Genomic DNA, 21309 nt, shown 5'->3' on the forward strand with positions numbered 1-21309 from the left:
CAAGCTTATTTGTAGTAGCCTATGTAGTAGGCCTACTAAATGTTAAGCTAACTGTAGTAGCCTAGCTGCATCCGACATCGCACACTTCCCATAGGCAAAAAACAGCTATGTCACGAAAGAAGTAGCCTATGTCCTAATTTACAGTCATTATAAAAGAGTTGGCAAAAAGTACCCAGATGACATAGGGTACTAGCCTACTTCCGGTGATATTTTGAAGTGTGAATTTGTTGAAACAAATGCCTGCAGTTCGAACAACCGCTCGATACAGTCGGACTTTCCAAAGTTAAAAAGTACTTGAAAGGTAATTTGAGACTATTGATGAAAATATATGACATTTCTACAGTCAGTGAAGGTTTATTCATGTTAGTAGTTGGGGGGGAAAAGTGCCTGAAGCCATCCATCTTTAAAAGAGTAAGCTAATCTATAGAACACCACGTTTACATTTAATATTTTTTATTCGACGATGTGCTTAGTCTTTTCAAGAAAAAAAAACATTCCTTTTTAAGGTTATAATGTAAAAATGTACACGATAATTAACATGTTTACAGCGCCACGTTGTGGATACAATGAGAAACATCATCAGTCATGAGCATAACATAACATGACTCCAACACTAAAGTATGCTTTACTGGCACAGTACTTATGACGTCAGTCTTAATCGTTAGCTATTTGAGAGCTGTGAAGCTGGTTTAGCAGGTGGTCTTATCCACGGAAAGTTATAAATGCATGGTGACTTAATTTGTCAGAATGTTGATGCTTCTTAGATCAGTCTTCCTATTTAATTTCGTGGATGAATTAACATGAAAAATTCAAATCAAAGTCATTTAGCCCCTCTGAGTCACTTTGTCCTGATATTTTTTTCATTAAAGAGTGCCTTTTTGAGCCAGCTGGAGCGTAGTCCTGAGAATGAAGTCAAAGGGTGTCCCACTTTCTGTTTTCTGCACCTCTCGGCCTCTTTTAACACCCCACTGTGCACGTATATCGTGTAGTGATTCATATGGTGTAGCCTGTGCAACAACACATACTAGTGAAGTTATATTTAACTGACTTTAGAAAGCTGACACTCTGGACGTCTTCCACATCTCCACTCAAGAATGCTTCAGGTTCTGTGCCAGAACAGGACTAGATATAATAATAACACAATTAAACACTTAACAAGCTTATTTTCATGACTGATTAACTGATTGCACAGAGATTTGTGATTTAGGACTTTAGAACACATGGGTCATGCTATATTTATATATTTTTTATATAAGTTATTTTTTCAACTGGGCTTATATGATCTCACAAACACAACACATAGGCCTACACTATTGTTCAAATGTTTGGGGTCAGTATTTTCTATGTTTTTGAAAGAAGTCTCATGTTCAGCAAGGCACATATTATTGAGATGTCAGTGTCACATGATCCCTCAGCAATCATTCTAATATACTTATTTGCTCAAGAAACATTTTTATATTATTACGAATTTTGAAAACAGTTGCACTGTTTAATATTTTTTATGAAAACCATGAGACATTTTCCTTGATGAACAGAATGTTCTAAAAGCATTTATTTGAAATATATTTTTTGTAACAACATAAAAGTCTTTACTCACTTTTGATCAATGAAAAGTATTAATAAAAACTGTGTAAATATGAAACGCATGAAGGAATTAAGAGATTAATAAATCAGATTTATTTATCACACCTCTTATTAAATAATTTATTCTCTTTTATATACTTTTGTCAATAATTTGTATTTGAAAAGTTGGGTTTTATAATTTAATACTAGTGTGGGAATGTTTTGTGGGGGAAAAAGAAGCAAGAATAATTTAATTTAATTGATAATTGTTAGTTGGTTTACTAATATTTATTCTCTGTGATCCAGAATCCAGACAGTATTGAACGGATGCTGAAAAATATATAAATTACTAAAGCTGTATTGTATTTTTTCATCATTCTTAAACTGATGATGTGAGATTAACCTTCATTTAGTACAATTTTCAAGGCTATTCCCTTACTGTAATACATCAACACTCAAGCCCTGTTAAATCTGTTCTCAAAAGCACGTGTCTGAAGTGCTGAGTGTGTAGTGATACTCTGTTCTTTGATAAGAATATAAGAGCCGGGCATCAGTACTACATGGTGATCATTACATATATCACATTATATATGGTGGCCAAAATTATTAGAACGGTAAGATTTTTTTATGTTTTAAAAGAAGTCTCTTCTGCTCACCAAGGCTTCCTTTATTTGATAAAAAAAAAACAGTAATATTGTGAAATATTTTTACAATTTAAAATAACTGTTTTCTATTTGAATATATTTTAAAATGCAATTTATTTCTGTGTTGGTAAAGCTGAATTGTCAGCATCATTACTCCAGTCTTCAGTGTCACATGATCCTTCAGAAATCACTCTAATATGATAATTTGATGATCAAGAAACATTTATTATTATTATCAATGTTGAAAACAGTTGTGTACAATTTTTTTTTTCCTCAGGATTATTTGATGAATAGGAAGTTCAAAAGAACAGCATTGATCTGAAATAGCATTTCAGTAACATTATCAATAACGTTCAAAAGTTTGGGGTCAGTAAGAGGTTTTTTTTTTTTTTTTTTTTTTTTTTTTTTTAAGAAGTTACTGTAATAAGTCTATTCAGCAAGGATGCATTAAATTGATCAAAAGTGACATAGACATTTATTATGTTGCAAAAAGCAAAATTTTGGCCACCACTGTATACATGCATATGATAATGAATCAGTACCCATAGTAAGTTTCAAAGTACCTTGTTTTTTTCATCTAATACCATCAGCATACCATGCTGCCGTCAGAAAACAGTTTTATATGCCCATAACATTCTATTTTGAAGTGACTGCGAAGACATTGCGGCCTCCAAGAAAACAAATTAAAGATGTCCAAGTCCTCATATCAGTGTTTATGAGAGAGAGAGAGAGAGAGAGTGTGTGTGTGTGTGTGTGTGTGTGTGTGTGTGTGTGTGTGTGTGTGTGTGTGTGTGCGTGCGTGTGTGTGTGTGTGTGTGTGCGTGTGCGTGCGTAGGTGCGCGTGTGTGTGTGTGTGTGTGTGTGTGTGTGCGTGTGTGTGTTCCCCTTACGAAAAAGAAGTTAATTCAAGTGTGCTATTAGTATACTATAGGCCTACTTCTCAGAGATATACTTAAAATTCCACTTAAGTATACCTACTTGACATATACTGACAGAAAGGTCTAAGTATATTTGGCCTACTTATACCTATCTTTTGATCGAGATATACTTTAAAGTATAATTAAGTATACTTAAATGACCTATATAACATTCTATTTTGAAGTGACTGCAAAGACATTGCGGCCTCCAAGAAAACAAATTAAAGATGTCCAAGTCCTCATCAGTGTTTATGAGTGTGTGTGTGTGTGTGTGTGTGTGTGTGTGTGTTTCCCTTACGAAAAAGAAGTTTATTCAAATATGCTATTAGTAGCCTATACTATAGGCCTACTTCTCAGAGATATACTTAAAATTGCACTGAAGTATTTGACTTATACTGACAGAAAGGTCTAAGTATATTTGGCCTACTTGTACCTATCTTTTGATCGAGATATACTTTAAAAGTATAATTAAGTATTCTAAGGGCTGGTATAGTTGTGTTTAATCTTTTGATTGTGTAGCCTATTAAATACTTTTTTCACATAGTTTTACATATTGTCTTATAAACTTATATTGTTTAAAAATATTGATTTATAAAGACAACAGATATGTTCCTTATTCTGAGTAGGCTATCTGAATTTTTGTGTAGGCTAGTCCACTGGTAGTGTACTTCAAATCTACTTCACTGTTATACGGTAGGGGGCGCTATTACACATCTTCTGAAAAAGGATTGAATCTCTGGATCAAAACAAACACAGGTGAAGAAGAAGCTGAAACAAGTGATAGAAGATTGCTCAAACAAATGTAAAATAGCGTGATCAATGATCATCCGCATTAAACTGCATATAAATCAAAACTGCCTAAGTAATGTTACCGAATGAAATGTCAACCCAGGAGGAGCGACTGTGAAACTTTGGGGTGTTGATGGACTCGATCTGATCTGTTTTGATCATCGTTCTGAATCCCATCCGGACAGTTAAAGGTATATTTCAAGTATTAAAAAAAATTATACGTGAATAGGTACATAGTAGTTTACTTAAAGTGTAAAAATAATATATAAATAGTAAACTATAAGTATGATGTTTTGTTCACTTAAAGAAAACTTACAAGTATACTTGCAGTATAAAACTACTAAACTAGTTGTTTACTGAGAGTATACTTCAAAGTAGCCTATACTTTAATAAACTAAAAAGAGTACAACTTATTAGTATAAAAATAGTAAACTACTAGGCTATAGCTTCACATGCAGTACAAATGAGAAACAATGTGAAATAGTTGTGCACTTAGAGTTTACTACAGTTACACTTACAGTACACTATATACTTTTTATATAGGCTACTAAAAGTGGGGCAATTTAGTCCCAAGCAGTATTGAAACAGGACACTTACAAGTTTACTACTAGGCTACATTGACATTAGTATACTTACTACGTAAAGTAGTCAAATATACTTGAACATTGCTTAAGTATACTTCATAAAACGAACTTGAAGTATACTTTTTTTTTGTAAGGGTTGTTAATCTGTCTGCCCAGCAACTGTTCAGACACACATACTAACACACACTTCATCAACATGGCTTGTTAAACAAACAGGAATGGCCATGCTGAGTTTAAGCCTGTCCGCACCTCTTCCTGTATACAACACAATGCTGTCAGTGACCGGCTCATAAATTTATCAGAAAATAATACACCTCACACATGATGTAACATGAATGATGTAACAGTCTGTTGTGTGTTTAATTACAGTGCCAAAACCCGGGACTGTATGCCGCCGTCAACCTCTCTGAGCTATGAGCTATGAGTTGTTTCTCCTCTGGACTGAAGGTGAGAAGTAATGTCTCTTTCTGTTAAAAATGTGACCGTTCCAGTAATTGTAATGATAGCAATGTGAAATAAATATTTGTGTATCTATTTTTTCATTTTAAAATGACCCATCATCAATCAAAATATTAAATGCTGAACCCATTTTTGCACAACATCACATATCTATTTTTACTGAAAGATATGTTGTGATGTTTTGTGTAATGTAATGCCACTCCTCTGCTCGACTGTTTATGAGAGACGTCTGCATTTGTAGACGTGTGTGTGTGTTTTTGTTTTAAGAGGTGTCCAAGTGAGGCTCAATGGGGAACTAAGGTCACACCACTTGACCTGTAGATGTGAGGTGAGTGTGTTTGTGTGTTTGTTTGTGTGTGTGTGTGGTCCAAATGATTGTGAATGACGAGCAGTAACAATTGCTTAGATTTCCAAATACCCACAGTACTCAGACTCTCTGCCACAAGGAAAAGTGCATAGGTCTGCATAGATCCTGACGTGGTGCTAAGCACTTTTTCACGTCAAAGACCGTTTTTATGAAATATGATTGTTGGCGTGGACTTCAGCGATCAAATCTGTGCGTACGCACGTTTTATAAATGAGGCCCCCCATGTCTGGAAAGTCCCCATAAAATATGGAAACCCAACGTGTGTGTGTGTGTGTGTGTGTGTGTGTGTGCATTGGTCATGACCCTGTCTCAGGACACAGACTGAGTCAAGGGTTTACACCCTCTTTTTTTTTGGTTTGCAGTAGAACACTGAAGGATTAAAGACTGTACAGAGATCAATCATAAGGCAACACATTCTGAAGACTGAAACCTCAGCATGATTTTAACAGCCTGCTAAGCTTAAAGGTTTCTCGACCTGTGCCAACCCTAAGCTGGAGTATGTGGGATAAATTTGTTGCATCCAGAGACACACTTGTAAATTGAGGGAGATATTAAACATGACAATGAAACCTGAAAACAAATTAATTGTCATTCCAAGTGAACCTCACTTTGAACCCCAATTTTGCAAGAAGATTTGTATGCAAATGTATAAACCATGCACCACATAACAACATTATATGAATAGTTGGTTTCTCATAAAATGCCATTGTATGAATTCAAAAGACTTATGGTGCTTTTGCATCAAACCTCTATTTATATAACGCTTTATGCAGCTTTACTGTGATAAACGGGAAAATAGTGATCAATAACGCAAACAGAATTCAATTCAGCTGTTAACCAATTCTTTAATAACAAAAAAGATAAGAAAAAAAAGCATGCAGCTTGTTGACAGCTTCTTGAATCAGTTCACATAGGTGTTGAGACAGAGAGAGAAAGTTTCCATAACTGTGTTCCTCCTATCAAATGCACCTGTTGGAAAGGCCACCTCACATTACAGATGTGTGTGCTAGAGAGAGAGAGAGAGAGAGAGAGAGAGAGAGAGAGAGAGAGAGAGAGAGAGAGAGAGAGAGAGAGAGAGAGAGAGAGAGAGAGAGAGCATTTGAATAGGAGGATAAGGTGATGGATATTAGGGGGTCCAAGGAATGAACGAAGCCCTTCTGAGAACCACGCAATCTTCTTCCTCTGCGTCAGAGCTCGTAGATCAGATCCTCCCTGTGGAGCTTTAAACATTTCTTACATAGAATCCCTCTATCTGCGCCTGCAACACTGATGCAGGATAAAGACTCGGCCAAACGCCTCTGAGAGGCATTAAAATACCTTTCAATGTCAAATTCCCCTCCACTGTTCTGACAGTAATAATCTCATTCTGGCTCCACAGATGAAAACACCTTGGAGATCTTCTTCATGATGTTTGTCAACTCTGATTATCGCAAGGCAGGTAAATATAGAAGTGAAGTGATAAATCGTCTAGCATGGCACATGTCTCTGCTATCAGGTAACCAACTTTGAACTAAGGGGGATGTTGACTAAAAATAAACCCTCTCCCCAAACCCCCAAGACCTTTCAGCTTTACGTGAACCTCGTATTCTCCAGACCGACATCACTGTTGAGTATAATTGGCCATTTGGAATTGTTTTTAGTTTTTTTAAGATAGTGGGATTTTGTCACTGGGATTTTCTCTGTTCGGATAAACAGTTTCTGTAGTGAATGCAGGGAACTGATGCCGAGAGCTGCCTGCTTTAAGAGTGAGATTTTTGGATGGTCTCTCATGTGTCCTAATTAAGGTAATGGACTCTCAAAGGTTGTGAGGTTTTATGACTTTAACTTTTACTATCAAATAATTTTTGTATTTTTATTTATTTATTATAATTAATTACACTCATTTGTTTATAGTTATGTTTTCTGTCACAGTGCACTTTTCATATTCTAACAAGAATTTTTTTTTTAAAGGTCACTTTTTCTTAATATTAATATGTACACAAAACTTTTTGTTGTTGTTTTGCATGCACATTAAATTTGAGTCATTAAACACATTAAACAAGAGTCAGGTGTGTATTATAAATAATAATTGACCTTATTTATTTATGTTTTGCGTTACTTCTTCACAAGTTATTTATGAAGTCTTGCATCTGATTGAAGTGCATGATGACAGTTTAAGAGTAGCTTTAGAAAATCATGCGAGTAGGAAAAACAGGGCTGAGTCATATTCATCTGATAGCTCTGACGTAGGAATCACGTATGGAAATTACGCACACATGGTTTGATACAAATCTAAATGGAAAATCATTCAGTCAGTCATTTTCCAGTGTAGCCCAACACCATCGGGCAACAATACAGGTTGTTTGTAATGGAAAATCCTATATATATATATATATATATATATATATTTATATGTGTGTATATATATATATATATGTATATATATTGTCGCATGATTTTGCCCATGATGTATTGCAAAATATACTGTGGTTGTACAATGGTGTATTGATAGTATCAGACACTGAAAAACATATTTGTGTATTATAGTATTACCCCTTATTTACCCAAGTTACTAAAAATAATACCATGTCTAAAAACCACAGTAGTGCTTTTTTTGCGGAATCTTGCTTTTTTTAAACGATCTTCAGCTCTCTATTTCTATGCGTCTAATTGTTTTCTTTTTCCTCTGTTTCCATTTCCTCTCTCGCAGTGACGTGTGCGCAGTGATCCAGAGAGAGGAGATGACAGCTGAGCGGGTTGACAATCTGCTGCTCGTGGACACAGATGCTGTCAACTCTTCCCTCGCTTCAGTGCCCATAGAGCAAGATGAGCCGGCCCATGCCTCGGACAACCAGACGGACGACAGCTTCAGTCCAGTCCCTGATCAACAGCCGAATCCAGCTTCAGAAAGCTCAGGATTAATGGCAGTTCTGTGCCAGGGCAGGACCATGGAGATCCATAGTCCAAACATTCACGGGGCAAGAGACGATGAGAATGGTTTAATCTTAACGCAGCTTATGGATCAAACCGCACTGAATGAAATGAAAATAAATCAACCAAATGATGATAAAAGCAATAATTGTGACTTCGATACTGGTGTTGTAATGGAGACTGACAATATTACGAACAGCATTAACAACCCTGACCTAATTAAACTTATAGACGTGGACAATATGATAGACAGAAATCAAAATGACAAACATAGTGACTTAAACACTATAGAGGATACAAATGATGCTCATGGGACTTTAATGAGTCCAGAAGTTCCATCATTAACAGAACACAACAGACAAGAAGAAATGGGCCAATACACCATTTTAAACCAATATTCGGTGTTGGATAGTGTTGGACTTGAGATTAGCCAAACGGCTAACGATGACGATGCCCTGGTAAATACTGTCTCTGATGTAACGAATATTGAGCAACACCATGACCAACCATTCTCGATAGCAAACAATGAGATTGATGTAACTTCCTCTGAATCGTTCATCCAGACCTGCCAGGATACACCTGAAGGTATTGACGTAGCTGTGGAAGGAGCAACTCCCTATAAAACTTACCCAGAGATGCATGCCATTGCAGAGGGCTTGACGTGTGGCGGCTTCACAACCTCCCAGACACCAAAGATGGACAATCCAATTACTGACGTCCCTATATGCTTGGGCGATTCGCATGAAGCAGAGACTCGAAATATCTTAACACATGCCTCCACATTATTAGATTCTTTGGGGATGAACAACATCTTGGAAACAGCTGACATGCCTAAGAATGACAGTGACATCATTCAGACTGTAAATAAAGACTTGGCTTCCTCAAATGTTGGGTTTTGCACTGCCGTTTTAACCCAGACGGTTCAGAATCGTCGTCAGGTTTCACAACATGATGTAACAGAATTGGAATCCAATATAACTGATGATTCCATGCTTGATAGAATGATTGATACAAAATTCTCATTGGAAGACAGTAGAGTGCAACCATTGGTGACTTGTAGCCATGAACCGAGTGCAACAATAGGTTATTCGGAGTCAATTCTCCCCCAATCCATACTTGAAACCCCACAGATTGGTGAAAAACATGAGAAGGATCTCTCACAAGTGGTCCTCTGCCCAACAACAGTCACAAATGGAGATTTAGGTAAACGTTCTGAGGAGATCGAGTGCACTTGCTTAAAATTCACAGGAACAGAACGTGATGTTGAGGCTGGTAGTGAGTTGTGGCTGGACGCTTTCCAGTTCTTGGCAGGTGAAGAGGATGAGGGTGCTATTTTTGACAAGTGGGGTCGTTCGTGCTCTCCCAGCCCCCTTACCACCCATCCAGACAACACAAAAGCCGCAGATCACACCAGGAGAGAGAACATTTCAATTGACCACCATGCTGAGGACTGGGAGCTGAGGTTTCCACCTGTTGAGAGGTGGTCGTCCTCAGACAGCTGGGCTAGCGCTCTTTCAGACTGGTTCCAGGCTGTTAACACCTATCCGGAAGACTCTTTCACCAGCGCTAACACTTCAAGCACTGGTTCTAAGCACAGCATGGCAATCCAGGACAACATTTTGGAGCATAGAACAGGTCCACATAATGCAAACAACAACGGACAGACTGGTCTGTCCCCGAACCTCCTAGAACCAGAAGAACCAGGTCAAGCCTCAAGTAGAGGACAAGTCGAGTCTGATAACACTAATGGAACTTTTTTTAAACAAGGAGATAAAGACGGGCTTCCTTCTCAGTTAGACGCAGACAGTCGGGACAATGCAATGATGGAGACTTTGGTTAAGTCTGAATCCCTTAAACCAGATAATAATACAGCCATGGATACGTTTAATGCATCAAAGTCATGTATGTTTTCTGCAAATGAATTCAATGCCGAACTAAATGGAAGTCGGCACATCTCTGGAGAGCTTTGGAGTGGAAAGGTGAGATGACTAGCACATTTCAAATACAATTAGCAAAGGCAGATTTAGACTCTGGTGTTTTGACTGAGTATTCTTTAGATCTTTTGCGATTTGCGTCGAGAGATTTATACTTCAGAGTTTTCAATTTCACCTAAAGGTTAGTTTTGGTTACCTGCACTGAAATAACCTCATACTGAGCTTAGGTATTTTAAAAGCTGAATCTGAATGTAACTACACCGTTGCAGAATTAAACAGAAATTGACCTTTGTACCCTTAGTTCATCACACATACACCATGTTACTGAATGATTTCTGTATTCGAATACCATGGAATTTACAAGCTACTGAACTTTAAAGAATACACTGTACATCTCCAAAAACATGCTATTACTGTCAAAAATGCCAATACCGTGGTATTTTTTTTACATTGTTTTGTTAGTGACCATTTCCATTACGTAAAAACTTCTACATGTTACTGTGACAGTATGTGATCTTAAATAGCCTGTCACCTTTAACATTTCCTTTAATAGAACTTACATGTGTTGAATACTTTCATTATTTATTATGACACTCTGTGTGCTGGAAGAGACCAGTCATTCCACACAGGAATTTCACTTCATAATGTACACACACACTCTCTCTAGCTCTCATACACACACATACAAACACATTTACCTAATCTAACTTACTTACTTACTTAACTTACTTTCTAATTATAATAATTAGAGACTAAACCTAAAAAAAATTTAAAAATCCCTACATTTGAATCAAACATTTCTGCAATTAAATTTTTATTTTATTTTACTTTACTTTACTTTTTCTACCCAAAAGGAAGTTGTATTATTTATCTAACTTCTAGAGACATTTTTTGACAAATTCCTCCCCAAAGCATGGCTCAAACACACTCACTAATACTTAAACATTCACCACCCCCATCATTCATGACAGATAGCTGTGGCTGCTGAGGAAATGTGAGGTGCAGAGAAAAATACTGATAAACAGAAATGCAGACTAATTATAGAGAGTGGCAGATGATAATAGACCAGAAAGCAAAAGAGGAACTGGAGAGGCAGGGGGTTGTGGGGGCACGAGCACAGCTGAGGGCCGAAATACGACCCCTGCTCGCAACTTCAGCGTCGTACTGTACGGCAGTTTCTCCAATCCCACAGACCCCTGAGCCAGTGGGAGAGCTGTGATTGGTTCACCTGTGTTACACAGTGGCTGTGATCACTATAATAGAGATGATCTCTACCACTGCCAACCACATGTGGCTTTAGACTGCTGCATGAAAGCATAATGATTGTTGCATTAGGCAGACCATCGCCTCAGTGAGGTATGTAAACACTGACATGCAGTTTGGATGAGGATAGGCCTAAATTGTGACTTGTTAAATGATTCTAATTCTTCAATTCCTGTGTTGACTTTATTGTCTCCAGATAGGCCTTTCTGTTTTCTCCATGACATTTAATGTTTTTGTCCATGTTTTTTTTTTGTTTCAGTCGGAGGGAAATACGCTGGTGGAGGTGACTGAAGACAAAGTTTCCGTACTCGGATTGGTTGTCGATGAGGAACGTCATAGCAGCTTTTCTTCTCAGAAGATCTCAGCTTACACCAGCAACAAGAATTTAACTGGCTGTGTGAGTGGCGATGAGCGGCGTCACGGCTCCAATGTGAATCTCCACACATGTCCCTCTCAATCGGACATTCACTTTTCTTCTGAGGAGGGACGTGCTGAAGGAAATGGATTGTTTGTGCATTCTAACTCTGAGGACTGTACCGTGAAGCCAAGAGAAAAGGAAAGAAATACAATTCCAGAGTTTATTATGCCGTTTGCTCCACTCTGTACTGGAAATAATTTCCTCAATCATAGTTCATTGAGAGAGGACAGTCCACAAGCTGATCTAGATCGTCCTCCTAAAGGGATTATTAATGAGATACACCTTAAGAGTGATCAAAATTCAGTCAGTAGTGACAATTCTTCTGAAGACCGCTTTCATACATGCCCTGAACACTCTTCATCTTCATCCGTTGTAGATTCAGATGATCCTTCCATCAAGTATAAGCTTTCTAAGTTACTTTTACTGACAGGAGAGCATTTTATGGTGTCTGAGAACAAACGTGTTGCATATGTTACTCTAGACTTGGAGGAACCCAGAAGTTTGAGTCTTTTTTCCTTGTCAAACTGTGAGGAACTACCTAAAACAGACACTATGCCTCAAAAGACCTCAGATGGTAAAACACGCTCTAAACATAAGGAGAAACCAGCTGAGAAGCAGCAACATGGGATTCAAACATCAAAAAAGCAAGATCTTCAGTTTTCATCCCTGGTGAAAGACAAATTCAACTCAGAAGAAGCTGGTTGTAAAGATCTTCCGGTCACTGTCATTGAAACCATCGTCATCACAGAGAAGATCGTTCCTAAAACCCAAGGGAAGAAGAAAAAGAAGCATGCGCTACATGGGACGCCAAAACCCGAGAATGATCCACCGACTAACATAGGGAGCAGGAACACTCAGAAGAGCACAATTGGCAAGACAGAGAACCTTGACGTGAAGGTGGCGTCAAATGGTCTGGAAAAACCAGCATCTCATCTTCCCACCAAAATGGACATTACTAACAAAGATAGCACTCAAAAAGTCATGACAGTGAGACCCAAAGTAGAACCCAGTGGGGCCAAGATGAACCCTGCCAGAATAAATGCCACTCAGAAAGCTGTCCCTATAAAACTCAAAGCAGACGCCAGTAACACAGCCAAGATGGAAAACAAGACGTGCACCTCAGATTCTCAGAGTACGTGTTTACCCAGTATGCTAAATGACGACATAAAGCGCAGGCGAATTGCAGACATGTCTGGAGCAGTTTCGATAAGGACAAGACCACAGCTGCCTGCAATTTTCCGCCAAGCAAGAAAAGACGGAGAAGATGTGCCTCGAAGAGCTTACAGTGATGCCGTCAAGCAGAAGATTCCAACACCCAAAGCAGGTTCTCCAAATGCATTCCTGTTCAACTTAGTTTTAAAAGTCAATCCAGTAGAAAAGAGCTGAAGTCTACGACATTGGCACTCGGGGAGCAGGATTGGTCCTGCTCCATAAAGCCCAATGATCTGCAGAGTCTAACTTCAACCTGCCCAAAACACACTTGTCTGGAAGTGTTCTAGTAATCCTGAAGACCTTGATTAGCTTGTTCAGGTGTGTTTGATTGGGACTGGAGCTAAACTCTGCAGAATAGTGTTAGGACTGGACACACTCTCATTAGAACATTATTGCCCGGTTTCATAGACAAGGATTAAAAGCTTGTTCATGTTTGAGCTGTTTTAACTAAAAGCAACTTGCACTGACATGTCGTAAAATATGTCAGTGCCATTGTTTTTTCTAAGGCACATTTATGAAAAGCTACTTAAATGTCCTAATTGACATAAGGCCTAATCCTGGCTTAATCTAAACCCTGTCTGTGAAACCAGGCCTTTGTGTTTTATTTTTACCAGTTCCTGTGATAGAAATGTCGGAACCCTGCTGGAAAAAAACTCTGGTTTAAGCTGATTTAGCTGGTCTCCAGCCTAGTTTAGGTGGTTTTAGTTGGCCACCCTAGGGAGACTAGCTAATCACCTTAGGCTGGTTTAAACTGTTTTTAGGGGTATGCATGGCAGCAGATTATCAAATATTGCACTAATAAGTGGCCATTTGAAAAATGGTTTATAAATGACATATTTGTATGTGTTTTTGTTGTAGTTGTGGTTCCTCGTGTAGTCTCAGAGATCCAGGCTGACCCAGTCCCTACTGACCCCCAAAACATCTTACTTTGGTGCCAGTTCAGTCCCATCCCACCTGATGCCACCATTAAGTGGACTAAAGAGGGAACAGTGCTGTCAAACATAAACAAAGTGTAAGATAAACCCTCTTTACCCATCAGTCCCCACTTTATCGTCTGACTCTGGGTCCAAACATAATTAGTTAACTAAGATGACCACATTTCTGAAGAACATCGTCGTAACTTTTTTACCACTTGGTGTCACTCTGTTCTTGTCTAAATCTGCTGTACACTTTGGCAGAGACCTAACTGAACATCAGAGCACTGGTGATTCAGCCATGAGTTGGAGTGAGAGCAAAATGAACCTTTTACATAACCATGTGATTCATTCCTACGAAATGCTGACTATGCCTCAGACACTCTCAAACAGGCCTCTGCTTTCCAGAATGGTCCTTCTGGGTTGTTTTGTAAGCTGTAACTTAAGTTATACTGTATATAATATGGATTCAGGGATGAACATCTGCTTTGACCACTGTATTTATTTAGTCTTTAGGTCCTTGACAGTTGATTAAGTAATTGAAAATATTTGCCCAGATGTGTGAAGAATTATTGATTTACTAGGTTTTCCTTTTTTCTCCAGAGAGAAGGATGACGGCCGCTTCACACTGACAATCCTAAATGCTTGCAGTAAAGATCTAGGGCTGTACAAATGCAGTCTGAATGCCGCCAACGTTTCTGTTTCGACCTTAGAGTACCATCTCACATCTGAGGGTAAGACATAGAGGGCTGCTTTCCCAGATTAATCTAAATTAAAGAGGCTATAAATTAAGATTTTAATTTGCTGATGTACTCCATGACTAAGCAGAAATTTACAGCAGGATTTTTAATTCACGCTCTGAAGCTTCAGCAGAAAGATTGATGTAATAGACTAAAAAGATTTTCCCACTTTCAAAATGACTTACTGAATTTGATACAACTTGACTGGTAATTTAGTACATTCTGCAAGTATGCATGTTTGTGGAATGAATACAATTCAAACATACTACAAAACTATTCAGTTTGATTTTTTTTTTTTTAAAGAAAATAATGTTTATTCAGCTAGGATCCATTCAGTTGATCAAAAGTGACAGTAAAGACATTTATGATGTTAGAAAAGATTTCTACTTCAAATGAATGCTGTTCCTGAAAAAATTCATCAGTTTTCACAAAAATGTTAAGCTGTACTACTGATAGGAACTGTACAACAGTACAATTTGTTCAGAAAAGAACAGTAATTTTGTGTAATATTATCACAATTTAAAATAACTTTTTTTCTATTTCAATACATTTTTAAATATAATTTAATCCTGTGATGCAAAGCTGAATTTTCAGCATCATTACTCCAGTCTTCAGTGTCACACGATCCTTGAGAAATCATTTTAATATGCTGATTTGCTGCTCAAAAAACATTTCTTACTGTTATTAATGTTGAATATGATAAATTTTTTCAGGATTCTTTAATGAATACAATGTTCAAAAGCACAGAATTTGTTTAAAATATACATTTTTACAAAACATGACCAATGTCTTTGTTACTTTTGGCCAATTTAATGTGTCTTTGCTGAAAAAAAGTATAGATTTCTTTAAATAAAAATTTTACTGACCTCAAACTTTTGAGGCGTAATGTATATATTTCTTCATTTTAGTGTCAAATATGTCCAATTTATGTCTGGGAAACCAATCCTCACCTTGTAAATCTGTAAACATGAGAAGACAATAAAATAATGGCAGATAGCTTATTGCACACACTGACTCAACTGTCTACATTTTTAATTGCAGTGCTTATGGAACTAGTCATTCCGAGTCATGATCAACCAGGTAAACAGACCTTAATTTCATGGTCTCTTAAGAATCTGCAGAGTAGCAAAACTATTATGAACATTTTATTTTATGAAAATCTGACAGATGTATGTTTTTAATGGCTTCTGGATGTGATTGGTTAGTTATACAAAAGTTCTCCCCCTATTTAATCTCCCAGCTGAGCCCAGAGTTGTGAACGGGGACGAGGAGAACGTCCAGTGCAGCTCGCTTCTATTTAAGGAGGATTTTCTCTCAGATCAGTACTTTGGAGAGAATAAATCAGCTAGCATTGTGACTGAGAAGATCCACTTCGGTGAAGGCATGCACCGCAAGGCTTTCAGAACCACTCTTAGAGAAGGCAATCTTCCACGATTTAACCCTGGCCATCCCTGCGTCCTGAAAGTCCACAACGTCATCAGCTATGGGACTAAAAATAATGAGGAACTTGTCCGAAAGAACTACAGCCTGGCTGTGGAGGTGAGAATGCATGTCTTCAGGGAGATGTTTAATTAAGAAATTAACTTAAGGAAATTTGAGACTGATTGTTTTTTCTGTATTAACCAGGAATGTCACGTGCAGAATACCGCAAGGGAATATATTAAAGTGTACAATAGTGTGGCCAAGTCTGCTGAATCATTTGGAGAGGTGCCAGAGTAAGTATATCAAAACTCTCCAACTGTCTCCTTACTGTCTACACAATACTGACATTACACACTTATGTTTGTAATGTGAGGTGTAAAAAGTACTGGGAAACTTGTGCGTACTTTAGTAAATCACGTGAAGCATTAATTGATGCTTAAACACTCGATTAAAAGTTAAAGGTATCTAACCAAATGTTTCCACATTTACTTAATTAAAAAGTAAACTTAATTAGCATTTGAATTTTGACAGTTCTGAACTTAAGAATTAGGAAAGATTTTCTAATTAAAGTAACGTCTACAGTATGTTCAAAAGTTTGGGTTGGTAAGAATTGTTTTTTTTTTTAGAAAGAAGTCTCTTATGCTCACCAAGGCTGCATTTATTTAATCAAATATACAGTAAAAACAGTAATATTGTGAAATATTATTACAAATGTAAAAAAAAAAGTGTTTTCTATTTGAATAGAATATAATGTATTCCTGTGGTGGCAAAGCTGAATTTTTTCAGAAGCCATTCCTCTAGTCTTCAGCTTCTTGTTATCAAAAAGTGGTGCTGCTTAATATTTGTGTGGAAACCGTGATATATTTTTTTTCAGGGCTCTTTAATGAATAGAAAGTTCTATAGAACAACATTTACAGTTGCAATCTAAATTATTCAACCTCATTGCAAATCAGGTTAATTGGCAAAATTTACAGACTTTTAGCTGTTTGCATTGAGCAAATCAAACAAAAGTAATTGAAATAGCTCAACACCAAATGTTTCAAGTGGTTTCCCCAAATTCAACAGAAAATGCCACTTTTAATGACTTCTGCAGTCTTAAAATTATTCAACCCCTTCTTGGCAAGCATCTTTAGTACTGAGTAGAACACCCTTTTGCTGTTATGACCTGCTGGAAACGAGATGTATAACCAGACACCAGCTTCTGGCAGCGTTTCTGAGGAATCTTAGCCCATTCCTCATAAGCAATGAAATATTGCTAGTTTAAGCCTCCAGTTCAGAAATATTCTTGGGTTAGCGTGCTTCAAGTCAGGTGACTGGTGGCCACTGTAGAATCTTCCAGGACTTCTTCTGCAACCACGCTTTGGTGGAATTTGAGGTATGCTTGTCCTGTTGAAGGTCCAATGACTTCCAAGCTTCAGCTTCCGCACTGACGGCATGCCGTTCTCTCCAAGGATTTCCTGATACTTCAATGTATCCATCTTGCCTTCCATTCGCTGCAGGTTTCCAATGCCAGAGGATGCAAAGCAGAGCATCACCGAACCACCAGAATGCTTAACTGTAGACAGAGTGTTCTTTTCAGCATATGGTTCATTCTTCTTCCTCCAGACATACCGCTGATCCATAGGGCCGAAAAGATCCAGTTTTGTTTCATCGCTCCACAGAACAGAATCCCAAAACTTCTGTGGCTTATTTCTATGATTTTGAGCAAATCGGAGCCGGCTTTTCTTGTGCTTTTGGGTCAGTAGTGGTGTACGTCTTGGAGTTCTGGCATGCGTTTAGTACGCGCCTTACTGTGCAAGCTGAAACCTCAGTGTGTGTTGCCACCAAGTCTTGCTGCAGGTCTTTTGGAGTCACTTCTCAGAAATCTGGCTGCAGCCGTTGATGGCTTCCTTTTTCTGCCCCTTCTATAGTGTAACCACTGTTCCTTTAACTCTGAACTTGCGAACTATGCTTCCAATGGTGTCTCTAGGAACATTTAGTGGCTTCGCTATCTTTTTGTGTCCTGTTTGTGAAGGGCGATGATATGTTCTCTTAACTTTTTGAACCATTCTTCTGACTTAGCCATACTGTATTTCTAACATGCAGTCAAACGTGACACTCAAGTATTTCATGTGTTCTAGCTCAAGCACACCTGGAGCAACTAATGAAGCCCTTGATTAGTTGCATCAGGTGTGCTTGAGAAAGATTTTGCAGATGTGCGCTGTTGTGAGGGATTCTAATCAGGGGGTTGAATAATTTTGAGACTGAACAAGTCATTAAAAGTTGTATTTTCAGTTGAATTTGTGAAAACCACTTGAAACATTTGTTGTGTTGAGCTATTTCAATTACTTTTGTTTGATTTTTTCATTGCAAAGAGCTGAAGGTCTATACATTTTGCCAATAAGCCTGATTTGCAACGGGTGTTGAATAATTTCAATTAAAACTGTATTTGAAATAGAATTTCATAGAATTGCAACATTGTTTTTTTACTGTCACTATTGATCAACTGAATGCATCCTTGCTAAATAGAAACTATTCATTAAAAAATATCTTTCTGACCCCAAACTTTTGAATGGTATAGTGTACAATACGTATATTTACGCACAAAGAAAGTGAATTAAACAGCATTCATAAACATTCCCAGAATCATCCCTGTTTATTTGGTGCACCGGCCGTCTAACGACATCCCTTACGCCACGCTGGAGGAGGAGCTGCTGGGAGACTTCGTGAAGTACTCTGTGAAGGATGGGAAGGAGATCAACCTGATGCGCAAAGACTCTGAGGCGGGACAGAAATGCTGTGCCTTTCAGCACTGGGTCTACACACAGACAGAGGGCAACCTGCTGGTCACCGATATGCAGGGTATTTAATGTACTTCAATTTTACCACGTGTTGCACATCATGACATGTACAGTATAGATGAAGGTTGTAGATGGAGTGAAGCAGAACATTTTTAAGATTCACAATTTTTTTCCTTCATGAACAGGTGTCGGTATGAAACTAACAGATGTTGGGATTGCCACCTGTAAAAAAGGGTAAGTTATTATAATCAAATATCTAACAAATTTATCCTTACTTTTTATGTTTTAATAAATATATTGAAATATGTCAATATAAATATATCTAATAGAAATCTATATAATATAATAATAATAGTACATTATTTAAATATCCGTTTCATATTTTAATATGTTTGAATTGAGATTGTGAGTTTTTAATGATGTATCGTGCAGCTCTAATATAATAAATTATAATAACAACAAAGTATTTAAATATCCCTTAGCCTACTTATATTTAAGTGAAATTTAAATATTTATAATAAAAGAAATGTGTAGTTATTATGAAAGCAGTGATATTGATTTCTATTGGTGCAGCTATAAGGGATTCAGGGGAAACTGTGCCATGTCCTTCATTGATCAGTTCAAAGCTCTGCATCAGTGCAACAGCTACTGTGAGCTACTGGGCCTGATGTCCCTCCAGCCCAAGCCAAAACGCACCGTTGCCCCCCCAAAGCCAAAGACACAACACCTGCCAAAGAAAAAAACCTTCGGCCCTGTTCTGAGTGGCAAATCCTGATTGGACAGAAGCCCTGAACATTTGCTTGTAGGATAAGTAGTGTTTGCAGGTTTTAGCAATGAAGTCTTGCTTAGGGACAACTGTGTTTCTGAGATGTTTCTTTAAATGTAAGATGACATTCATCTGTAAGGACATTAGGGAGGTTACTTCTTTCTTGAGAGTTCTTTGTGCTATTTTAAATGAGCTTATTGCTTGTATTTATTTTTTGTAATGTTTTTTAAGGGGTGAGTGGATTGTGAAAGAATTGATGTAATATTTTTTGTTAAAATCAAAGAAATATAGAAAATTATCAGCATAGGGTTTTCATCCTGAATTGCTCTGTTGAAAAGTTCATAATAGTGCCAGTGGCGCTGCCATGTTTCTTTATTATTAGCCTACTGGCACTATTCTATAATAGACATGCCAGAATAATAACAAAGAACTGGAAATGGTTCCTTATGTTATTATGAATGTTTGTTATGATAGTACGTAGAGTTTATCTAATTGTTTAAGCTTGATGAAGTTCACCCAAATTCTGTCATTAATTACTCACCCTCATGTTGTTCCAAACTCGTAAGACTTTTGTTCATCTTTATAACACAAATGAAGATATTTAAAATGAAATCTGAGAGATTTCTGTCCTTCCATTGACAGACTATGCAACTACCACTTTGAAACTTCATAAAGAGATCATAAAACTAATCCATATGAATCGAGCAGTTTAGTCCACTTTAGGGTTTTATTCACATATAAACATTGATCAGTTAAAATAAACAGAAGCTCAACCCGAACCTGCTTGACACATGAGAGCAAAAGTCATTGGTTCTTGCAGAAGGTCAAGCGAACATGTTTGAGCCTCTGTTTACCACAACTAATGTGCGAGTTGATGAATGTTCATCATATAACGTGATCGTTTCTCTTCAAATTCTGACTAAACCGCTCAATTCATATGGATTAGTTTTACGATCTCTTTATGAACTTTTTGAATTGTCAAAGTGGTAGTTGCGTAGACCTTCAATGGAGGGACAGAAATCTGTCAGATTTCATCAAAATATCTTCATTTGTGTTTCGAAGATGAACGAAAGTCTTACGGGTCTGAAACGACACGAGGGTGAGTAATTAATGACAGAATTTTCTTTTTGGGTGAACTATCCCTTTAAATAGATATTTACTTTATGAGTGAGATGAATGTACAATAAAAATTGTTAATATAACTGCTAGAATTGAATGTTGGAAGCTGCTCATTTTCAATGTTAAAATATTTCATTTTTATTTCATTGACTTTTCATTAATAATATTTCATTTAGTTTTACTTTAATGATCTATGCTGTTTGCCTCTGGGAAGGTAGGATAAGGTGATGAATATGATACTATGGAAAAGTTTGTACACTTGCCCTAGTAAACAGCTGTTGACTTGCCTCAGTAAGAATGACAATCCTCCCACCTTCACGTTTCACATCATCCTTTGAAAGTCAAATGACTTATTGCCTCATTACTATATATAAACACACACGTTTGAAGCAACATATTTGTCCTGTTAATGAACCGCACAAATGAATCACCTGCAATTAAAAACTGTGATGTTCGCTGCTTTATGCAAATCTAGATAGTCTTATATTTAAGTATTAGCTTATGGATT

At 37.4% G+C, this 21309-nt stretch overlaps 1 protein-coding gene across 1 annotated transcript; it reads left to right on the forward strand.

Annotated features, from left to right (window-relative positions):
• Positions 1 to 7962: 7962 nt before the first annotated feature.
• On the forward strand, positions 7963 to 20185 carry alpk2 (alpha-kinase 2). Its single transcript, XM_056258245.1, has 10 exons — positions 7963 to 10212; positions 11690 to 13172; positions 13919 to 14072; positions 14578 to 14708; positions 15756 to 15794; positions 15955 to 16253; positions 16341 to 16429; positions 18760 to 18977; positions 19102 to 19150; positions 19490 to 20185. The coding sequence occupies exons 1-10, from the start codon at positions 7963 to 7965 to the stop codon at positions 19689 to 19691; spliced, it is 4914 nt and encodes a 1637-aa protein (XP_056114220.1). The 3' UTR covers positions 19692 to 20185.
• Positions 20186 to 21309: the final 1124 nt, after the last annotated feature.

Source organism: Rhinichthys klamathensis, unplaced genomic scaffold (assembly GCF_029890125.1).
Source record: "Rhinichthys klamathensis goyatoka isolate OS25496 unplaced genomic scaffold, OSU_Roscu_1.1 h1tg000150l_1, whole genome shotgun sequence".
Taxonomy (NCBI): domain Eukaryota; kingdom Metazoa; phylum Chordata; class Actinopteri; order Cypriniformes; family Leuciscidae; genus Rhinichthys; species Rhinichthys klamathensis.

Excerpts from the sequence above, each read along its gene's own strand:
- alpk2 (XM_056258245.1), top strand. The coding sequence starts at position 7,963 with ATGCGTCTAATTGTTTTCTTTTTCCTCTGTTTCCATTTCCTCTCTCGC. Across the intron at positions 13,173-13,918 it reads GATTCCAACACCCAAAGCAG|TTGTGGTTCCTCGTGTAGTC; the intron begins GTTCTCCAAATG and ends TTTTTGTTGTAG. Across the intron at positions 16,254-16,340 it reads ACTACAGCCTGGCTGTGGAG|GAATGTCACGTGCAGAATAC; the intron begins GTGAGAATGCAT and ends TGTATTAACCAG.